This window comes from Equus quagga, chromosome 17, assembly GCF_021613505.1.
Source record: "Equus quagga isolate Etosha38 chromosome 17, UCLA_HA_Equagga_1.0, whole genome shotgun sequence".
Taxonomy (NCBI): Eukaryota; Metazoa; Chordata; class Mammalia; order Perissodactyla; family Equidae; genus Equus; species Equus quagga.
Window position 1 is genome coordinate 31,123,015 of NC_060283.1, and position 10,272 is coordinate 31,133,286.

General features: G+C 46.0%; 1 protein-coding gene across 1 annotated transcript in view; it reads right to left on the reverse strand.

The window, feature by feature from the left end:
* The window catches only part of CD59 (CD59 molecule (CD59 blood group)), a 14,310-nt gene extending 5,378 nt beyond the window's left edge, over positions 1 to 8,932 (reverse strand). The window contains exons 1-2 of the mRNA XM_046643106.1: positions 8,866 to 8,932; positions 6,230 to 6,331 (exon numbers count right to left, since the gene is read on the reverse strand). Of these exons, the coding sequence (XP_046499062.1) occupies positions 6,230 to 6,331; positions 8,866 to 8,932 (169 nt within the window). The remainder of the gene's footprint in view (positions 1 to 6,229; positions 6,332 to 8,865) is intronic.
* Between the last annotated feature and the right edge of the window lie 1,340 nt (positions 8,933 to 10,272).

Sequence of the window (10,272 nt, forward strand, 5' to 3'; positions counted from 1 at the left end):
TTTTTTTTTTTTAAGATTTTATTTTTTCCTTTTTCTCCCCAAAGCCCCCCGGTACATAGTTGTGTATTCTTCGTTGTGGGTTCCTCTAGTTGTGGCATGTGGGACGCTGCCTCAGCGTGGTCTGACGAGCAGTGCCATGTCCGCGCCCAGGATTCGAACCGTCGAAACACTGGGCCGCCTGCAGCGGAGCGCGCGAACTTAACCACTCGGCCACGGGGCCAGCCCCTTCACTGAAGAACTTTTATAAATAATAAATGAATACCGTAAAGTTGCAAGATACAAACTCAACATACGAAAATCAGTTGTGTTTCTATACACCAACCACGAAGTAGCAGAAAGAGAAATTAAGAATATGATCCCATTAACAATTGTAACAAAAAATAAGAAGTTGGAGGTATCGTACTCCCTGATTTCAAAATATACTACAAAGCCATAGTAATCAAAACAGCATGGTACTGGTACAAAAACAGACACATAGATCAATGGAACAGAATTGAGAGCCGAGAAATAAATCCACACATCTATGGACAGCTAATTTTCGACAAAGGAGCCAAGAACATAAAATGGAGAAAGGAAAGTCTCTTCAATAAATGGTGTTGGAAAAACTGGACAGCCACAAGCAAAGGAATGAAGTAGACCATTATCTCATGCCATACACAAAAATTAACTCAAAATGTGTTAAGGATTTGAATGTAAGACCTGAAACCATGAACCGTCTAGAAGAAAACATAGGCAGTATGCTCTTTGACATCGGTCTTAGCAGCATATTTTCAAGTACCATGTCTGACCAGGCAAGGGAAAGAAAAGAAAAAAATGAACAAATGGGACTACATCAAACTAAAAAGCTTCTGCACAGCAAAGGAAAACCATCAACAAAATGAAAAGACAACCTAAACAATTGGGAGAAGATATTTTCAAACCATATATCTGATAAGTGGTTAATATCCAAAATATATAAAGAACTCATACATCTCAACAACAAAAAAACTAACAACCCAATTAAAAAATGGGTAAAAGATCTGAACAGACACTTCTCCAAAGAAGATATACAGATGGCCAAAAGGCACATGAAAAGATGTTCAGCATCACTAATTATCAGGGAATCACAAATCAAAACTACAATTAACAAGACAACTATAATTAACACGACAGGAAACAAGAAGTGTTGGAGAGGATGTGGAGAGAAGGGAACCCTAGTACACTGCTGGTGGGAGTGCAAACTGGTGCAGCCGCTTTGGAAAACAGTATGGAGTTTCCTCAGAAAATTAAGAATAGAACTATCATGCAATCCAGCTATTCCGCTGCTGGGTATTTATCCAAAGAACATGAAAACACAAATGCGTAAATATATATATGCACCCCTGTGTTCATTGCCGTATTATTCACAATAGCCAAGACTTGGAAGCAACCTAGGTGCCCAAGAAGGGACAAACGGATAAAGAAGACGTGGTATTTATACACAATGCAATACTACTCAGCCATGAGAAATGATGAAATCCAGCCATTTGTGACAACATGGATGGACCTTGAGGGTATTATGCTGAGTGAAATAAGTCAGAGGGAGAAAGTCATATACCATATGATCTCACTCATAAGTAGAAGATAAAAACAACAAACAAACACATAGAGACAGAGGTTGGATTGGTGGTTACCAGAGGGGAAGGGGGGAGAGAAGAGGGAAAAAGGGGTGATTAGTATGTGTGTGGTAAGTGCATTCGTTTTCTCTGGAAAGATTCCCAAGTAATTTAACAGTGTCACCTTCTCAGAGGACTATTTTCCATTTATACATTTCTGCATGGATTGAGATTTTTTAAAAAGCCATCAGATACATTTATTTTTAAAATATTTTAAACTTCATTTAAAAGTCACTGGACTAGGCCCAGCCCAGTGGCAGAGTGGCTAAGTTTGCACCCTCCGCTTCGGCAGCCTGGGGTTCACAGGTTTGGATCCTGGGTGTGGACCTACACACCACTCATGAAGCCATGCTGTGGCAGGTGTCACACATAGAACTCAGAAGAAGATTGGCACAGCTGTTAGCTCAGGGACAATCTTCCTCAAGCAAAAAGAGGAAGATCGGCAATAGATATAAGGTCAGAACCAATCTTCCTCACTCAAAAAAAGAAAAAAAATCATTGGACTAATTAGTAACACAGGAAAAGTTTCCAAAAGAACATGCCATTATGGCCCCAGTTTTTGCACACATAGGAAAATAAAGGCCCAAAACATATATGCCAAGTATCTTATAGTTGTTTTTTAATATTTAGAAAAATTATATTAAGTTAAAAAGAAAATGTTAGTTGAGAGAGAGGAGTTATGGTAGATTTTCCCTCTAAAAATAACTATCCATGTGCCAAGATTGCATGCTAGATGCTCGAGGTTTAAAAATAGAGAAGGTATGTCCTTACCCTGGAATGATTTTCTTATTTTCTGTGCTGGAAAGAGAAAAATACAGATGCCTATTTTCTTATTTAAGGTTTATAACTAATTTATTCAATTTCATGTATAGCTTGGAACAGAACTTGTAAGTTCCTAACTGCAGGTTTACCCCTCCCACCCACTTCGAGGGGATAGGTGTTTGCACCGGGTTTTACCGAAGTTCAGTCCAGTGGCAGAGGTCAGAGAGAGTGTTCCCATGGCTCTACTTGCTTGGTCACGAGTATTTCAGTGGATGCTTCTCCTACTGTACAGAGGATTGCTGGGGAATAGGACGAGTTCCTGCTTCGTGTAATGCTAACTAATCAGGCATTGGAATCAGGAAGGCATTAAAGCTACCAGAATTTTAATTATGGAAGCCTAACAGCTTGGGGAGAGCAGAGAGTAATTTATTAATAATTGCTTCTAATTAGTCACTTACTCTGTGTCCTGCAGTGAGCCAAGCGCTTTACCTGAATCATCTTATTTGCATATCAACCATATGATGGTGAGCGTCCCATCAAGGCTGCTATCAGAACCCCCCAAACAGTCGCTGGAATGTTGGAGCTTCTCTCTCTGCTTGGCACATCCTCCCCACTCTCTCTGAAGGTTTGGCTTGAGTCTACCTTGACCAAGCAACAGTCCCCAACAGTCCTAGGCAGCCGTAAGTGTGCCCCTTATCCAGAGGGCCATGACAGCAATGATCGCTTGGCACTGTCATCAGAGGCTTCTGCCAGATTCTAGGTACATGCTGTGTACTTCCAGGACCTGGCCAGCAGGCCAGTAAATAGTGGCTGAATTAACACATACCCCCTGTCTCTCTTCCAGGTGTAATCTGCCCAGCACTATCACATCCATTTTCTCCTCTAACTGCTCCACTGGCTCCAAGAGATGGCTATTCCCATTCAACAACCAGGGGGAAAATGTGGCCAGAGTAGTTAAATGATTTCTCTGAGGCAGTGCCTGGCCCCTGACTCATGATTATGACAGTGTGCCCTGCCTCTCCCAGGCGAGGTCCATCAGAGCTGGAGGGGGACTGAGATGCTCTGTTAATATCTGCCTGACTGTAAGGTCAGAGTGTCTGTATTTTAAAAACTGCTGTTTTCACATGTCTAGCTGAAGTTTCGGGACTTATATTCATGAGAATAAGAAAAATATTTAAAATTCATATTTCCTTTTTAAAAAATAGATTTTATTCACCAGTGTGGAACATTTCCTACAAGTGATGAGTCTACACGGATTCATCATCATCCCCCAAAGCCCATGGTTTACACTGGGGTTCACTCTAGGTGTTGAACATTTTATGGGGTTTCACACATGTATGCACCATTACAACCTCACACAGAGGAGTTGCACTGCCCTAAAAGCCTGTGCCCCGTCTACGCATCCCTCCTCCCTCAGCCCCTGAACCACTGACCTTCTTACTGTCTCCATAGTTGTGCCTTTTCCACAGTGTCATATAGTTGGAATGATACAGTATGTAGCCTTTTCAGACTGGTTCCTTTCACTTAGTAATAGGTATTCAAGGTTGCCCTGTCTTTTCATGGCTTGATAGCTCATTTCCTTTTAGTCCATTGTCGATGTTCCACAGTTTATCCATCCGTTCACCTACTGAAGGACGTCTTGGTTGCTTCCAAGTTTTGGCAGTTATGAATAAAGCTGCTGTAAACATCTGGGTGGTTTTTGTGTGGACATAAGTTTTCAACTCATTTGGATAAATACCAAGGAGCATAATCACTGGATGTATGGTTAGAGTGTGTTTAGTTTTTTAGGAAACTGCCAAACTGCACCGTTTTGCGTTCCCACCAGCAGTGAATGAGAACTCTTGTTGCTTTGCATCCTTGTCAGCATTTGGTGGTGTCGGTGTTTTGGATTTTGGTCATTCTAATAGGGGTGTCTTCTTGTTTGCATTAATCGTTTTTAAAACTTAATAATTCCTTATAAGATGAATAAGTAAGTTCTGGGGACGTAATGTACAGCTTGGTGACTATAGCTAAAAATGCTGTATTGTATACTTAAAATTTGCTGAGAGAGTAGATCTCAAGTGTTCCTATCACATTAAAAAAGGTAACTATGTGAGGTGATGGAGATGTTAATTAGAGTGATTATGGTAATCAGTTCAGAATGTATGTGTATCAAATCATCATGCTATACTCTTTAAATAGATACGCTTTTTATTAGTCAATTATACTTCAGTAAAGTTGGAACAAATTAAAATAAAAGTTTAATAATTCTGATAGAAACAATGGGATTTGAGAGCCGGAAAAAATGATTTTGGCTCTAGTCTCCTTCCCTCTTTCCCTCTCCCCATCGCTACCATCCAACACAGACACTTCATAAATAAAAACAGGCAGAAAGAACCTACTGGTGGCAGGACAGAGCCCAGAGCGCAGAGCTCCTAATTGCTCATCTAATACTTCTTCAACACGTGTTATCGCCTCTATTCTCTCATTTGGAAACTATACTTTTTGTAGTGGGGGTCCAAGAGACGCAGATGAGCGAGGTTAGGAACCAGGGCTCTGTGCTCACATGTAATTGGTGCTCAAATATTTGTGGAGAGCGTGACAACATTCTCTCTGGAGCCTCACTACACTTTCTGCATTAACAACACATTAATGTGGTCCTCTAGTTGTGGCAGAGGAACTGTCCCCACAGGATCAAGGATCTCAAATGTAGGGCTTGGAATTTCAGCTGCATTCTAGGAATTTATATCAAATTATCAGACACTACTATTTTTTAGACAGGATAACTCTAGTTTGTCCTTACTTATTGAGGGATTTCTCCTTTCTGGGGAAATTAACCTTCTCCTCCTTTCGCTCAGGTTGTTTGGAGCCTGTGGGTCTCCCAAGCCTTTATGCACTTGCCTGTATGTTCAGCATTCGTTTGTTGATATGGGAGAGCTTGTGGGAGAGGGTACTAGAGTGAAATATCTTCAAGGGTGTTCTTAGTTTTATCTGCTAGAGCTGTAAGTCTGGGGTTTTACCACATCCACTGAGGAGGTCCTGAAACAGCCTCGCTCACCAGCATCATTCCCACACGTGGATTCCATCCAGAGCCACACCCAGCAAGACGAGGGCAAGGCTTCGCTGGTTTCTCTCCTCTGTCCACCATTTCCTAAATCCTATTTTAATGGGATTTATGGAGATGGAGATTCCACAGTCTAACCAATTTGGAAAAAGCAGATCCGACAGAACATGACGATGTTAGCGTGTCCCCCCCCACCCAGGCCATGAGCGCCGGGAACCTGCTGTTGCCTCTCCCAGGAACGCCTTTCCCTCCAGGCCCCTTCCTGCCTGCTTGCCCTTTGACCTCAGCTCGAGTCCCCTCAGGATTCTGTCTGCATTGAGTACCCCCGGGATAAGACACAGGTATAAATGAAGTCCTTTGTGATAGCTGAACAGGCTTCTGTCATCATCATAATCGCCTCCTTTCTTCATCCCTGCCTCCCAGCCACAAGCTCAGGTGCTCAGAAGTCTGCGAGGGAGCCAGCGCAGCTGGAGCGAGCACAAGCATTGGAATTAGACGGATTCCCACGTAAGACCCTGAGTTGGTTACTTGACCTTAGTCTCTTGCTTAATCTGAACCTCAAGTTTCCTCATTTATCAAACGAGAATAAAAGATTACCCTAAATTGTAGGTGGGAAGTGTGAAGTTAAAAATGCATGGCAAACGCTTAGTGCCACGTGCAACCAGTGCTATGAAATGGTAGCTCTGACTTATTAACTACAAGTCCACTGAGAATGAGAGGGTCATGCATCTTTTCCCAGGCTCTCACCATCCCGTTAAACTTAGAGGGGAGGCAAGGGGGAGGCTCTTACCGGCTTTGACCAAGATACATGCGTCGAAATTATATGAACAAGTCATGTTGATATCGCAGGATATAACTGGATTGATACATGAGTAGCACTCCAGGCTGTGACCTAGAATCAGCAAGAACGCCCGTCAGGACCTGCTAGACAGCACTGACTCGCCCTCCTGGCAGTGGAGGAAAGCCCACCATCTCCATGAGCAGGGGGCAGGAGCCTGTACTGCACAGCATGTGGCCGTTTCCACATACATCGACAGCAGATACATTTTCCAAGCTCAAACTACAGTTCCTGTGGTATTTTTTGGGCCCCGGTGCAAGTGCAAAGGTAACTTCCATATTTCAAAAAGCTTTCTCTACCTTCACCTGGAAGTGATTAATCTGCAATGTAATGATGCATGAAAAGGAAACTATCAAGAGGATAATCTAACAGAATCCTACCAATGCCTTCCCAGCAATGAATATTCTCTATTAAATCACATTCTCATGGGCCAGTGATCAGTGTTTGGCAGTGCCCATCTCTGTGAAAAGGCATTTCCAAAGGCAAAATGCACACAGTCTCATTACAGGTCGTGATTAATAGACGAACCCTTGAGACATCAGTCCAAAATCCTACCCTGCAGACAAAGGACAAGGCAGACGCCCGGAGAGGTGCAGTGACTCTCCCAAAGACACCCACAGTGCTGCAAACACAGAGCCGGAGTCAGCCCCTCCCTGGGGACAGGGCTCGGTTGGCCCCTGCCTCTTCTCCTCCTGCCAGCATTTGCCATGTCTGCGTGAGAGGGGAGCCAGAATAAGAAGGGACAAAGAGGCAAATTCTACAGCCTCGTCCCTGCTCCAGATGTGTGTACACATGCGTGAGAGGAGAGCACGGAAGAGGGGGTGCTGTTCCAGCCTGGCTGTCTGTGAGGCCCTTTGGAAAGGTTGCCACAGGAGTGCATTTTCTCCTGGCTGGAGCCGGAGCTCATTTGGCGTCTTGACAAATCTTTAGACAGAGGAACCAAAGGTCACGTCTTGAACTTCTGTGGGGCAGAAACAGCCATAGCTCGCAGGTTCATTCAGTGTCCCCATATCTGTGCATCTCTGTGCTAGGCTTTCAGTCTTCATAGACTTGTTTCAAGAGGTAGGCTCATGGTCTCCATCCCCATTTTTCAAGAGAAAACTAAGATGAAGACATTAACTAACTTGTCCAAAGTCACAGAACTACTAAGGGAGGGAGCTTGGATGGCAACCCAGGCTGCCAGTTCTGAAACCCAAGCTTGGCTTAACCATGGCGTTCTTCCAATCGTCCCGAATGGGAAAGAGAAGGAAACAGCACCAGTTGTGGGGGGATCCAGGTCAGGGGCAAGCAAGAAGTCAGCAGTGACTGTTGTTTTTCTAGCTACTAAGCCAGGGTGGAGGGGATCTGCTTCACACTCTGACTCTCTGAGGAAGGGCTGAAGTGCACCCGAGACTGGTCACAGAACAGCTGATGAACCCAAACTCAAGCCTGCTCCGTAAACAGATGCAGACCGCCAGGAATTGAGTAGAAACAGGCTACACTAATGGCAGGAAACTCTCTGGGTCGAAGCACTGAGACAGCAAAGCCGCGTCGTAACATAGGTGACCCACATTTCAGCCGACTGGCCAGAATCAGCAGAGATGGGGCGGGTGGGGAGCCCACCTTCTCTTTTTTCTCGGAAAGGGAGAGGGTATTCAAATGTGTCCTTGGTCTAGTTTCTTTCTTCCAGTTTCCTCAACTATAAAATGGGCATAATAGCACTGACCCCTCCTGCGATGGCTGGAAGGATTAAATAAGGTGGGGTTTCCCTAGCACATAATAAGCATTCAATTACGTGGCAGCTACTAATGCAGAAGACGTGCTCCACATGGCAGCTATCTTTTTTATTGCTCATTGCTTTGCTCCTTCCTTTTGTCTCCCCACAAAATAAAAATTCATAGCACCAACATGACACAGGCAGAAAATGACACTTGGCAAGTCACATGGGTGCTCGTGTTCTGCAGAGGTGACACTCAGGAACACACAGCTCCCTCGGGGGCCAAGAGGAGCCCAGGGAAGGAGTTAAGAGCAGACACCAGGGACGGGCTGTCTGGGTTCAGATTCCAACTGGACCACTTCTGTGTGATATTTGACAAGTTATTTAATTTCTTTGGGGCTTGGTCTCATCATTTGCAACATGGTAATAAAAAAAGAGTACCTACTCTTTAGGGTTGATGTGAGGATTAAATAAGTAAATACACGTGAGATGCTTAGGATGGCGATCGGCGCATAAAAGCTGTAAGCACCAGCTTCTGCCGCTACGCCTGTGGTCATCAGCATCCTTGTCAGCACAATGGAGAGCCCCAGGCAGAAGTACTGAGCTCAGCACTCTACAGACAGCATTCAGGGAGAGTCCAGCAGCTTGTGGTGAGTGAGGTGAAACTCAAGCTGCCGAGTGTGCCCTCCTCACCCTGAAAAGCAGCTCTTTGACCCAGGATGGGCTGTAACTCAGGAAGGAGCTGTCAGCTAACTGCACCTGTAACACTGGAAGCACAGAGCCAAAGCCAGGCCTGAGGCATCAGCTCAGTCTTCCTGAGGCCTGAAAAAAAGGAAGTTTGTGGGCGAGGTGGCCTAGATGGTCCCGATCCACAGCCCTCTGGCCCACTCACCTGAACGGCAAAGGACAGCCAGGATGAGCAGGAGCCCGAGCAGGACGAACCTTCCTTTGCTTCCCATTGTGATTGTCACAGAGCCTGGAAGGAGGGACACAAAGGGTCTTCAGGAACCAAGAAACTGCTGCCGGGTGTCTCAGAAACCGGGAGCGGGGAGGCCAGGAGGCTTCAGGAAACATGGAGACAGAGACAGCAGGCCAAGAAAGCATGACACCTACCAGGCTAGAACCCAGGGTCACGAACCCAGGGGTGCTCTCAGGTGGGGCAGTGCCTGGGCCCCTCCTGCCCTGAGACCTCAGCTTACTGAAGAGATGCTGCCAGTCCCCGTGAGAAGGCAGCTGTGGGACATCCAGGCAGCTGCTCCCTGAGGCAACTGTGCCCGGGCAGCCCCAGCTCTCACCACAGTCGCCATGTGCCCTGGACTAAATCAGTCCCTCCAAGCTTGGGCTCACTCCTGTGCAGTGGAGACAGCACCGTCTTCCCCAGGAATGTTCTGCAGCCAAATGAGAACATAAGAAAAGGACTTCCTACAGCCGCTACTACTCCTACTCTGCTGGCCCCACCCCAAGCTGCTGGCTGAGCAGGCCTCGAGGGCCAAGTCACCAAGTGTGTCAGAGAAAGGGGTGACTCTGGGGGCACTGGCGTGCACTCAGCAGCAGAACAGGAGGCAAAGGCTTAGCGGGCCCGGAAGCTCAGGCTTCCCCTTAGCAAGTGTGATGAGGACACCTCCTTGTTCACTCTGCGGAGGTAAAGAGGGGTCCAGGCAACTTTGATGACCAGTTCCCACTGCATTAATGCCTCGATGTGTAGCAGTGAGCATCAGGGGAGAAGAGGGGGAGGCTGAAGCGCCTCCAGCCTCCTTTCACCTGCTAAGGAAGCCAAGGCACAGAGAGGTTTGGGGTTTTTTTTTAACTCGACATTTTAGTTATCCCTTTTTTTTTTTTTTAAGGTATGCTTTTTGGTGAGGAAGATTGGCCCTGAGCTAACATCTGTTGCCAATCTTCTTTTTTTTTTTTTCCTCCCCAGGGCCCCAGTACATAGTTGTATTATTCTAATTGTAGGTCCTTCTAGTTCTTCTTTGTGGGATGCCACCACAGCGTGGCTTGATGAGTGGTGCCATGTCCGCACCCAGGACCCGAAACTGTGAACCCTGGGCTGCCGAAGCGGAGCACGCAAACTTAACCACTTGGCCACGGGGAGACCCCCGTGGAGGTTTTTACTCACCTAAGTCCAAACCATGAGCAGAAGATCTAAGAAGACTGCTACCTGGCCCGCCGCCCCCTGTCCCTGAATCCATTCTGAAGCAAGGAGGCAAGAGCTCCTCCAAACCAAGATGCTCCACATACTATTCTCCCGAACCCCACGGGCCAGGACCCCTGCCTGGCAGACAGATGGGGCTCTTGG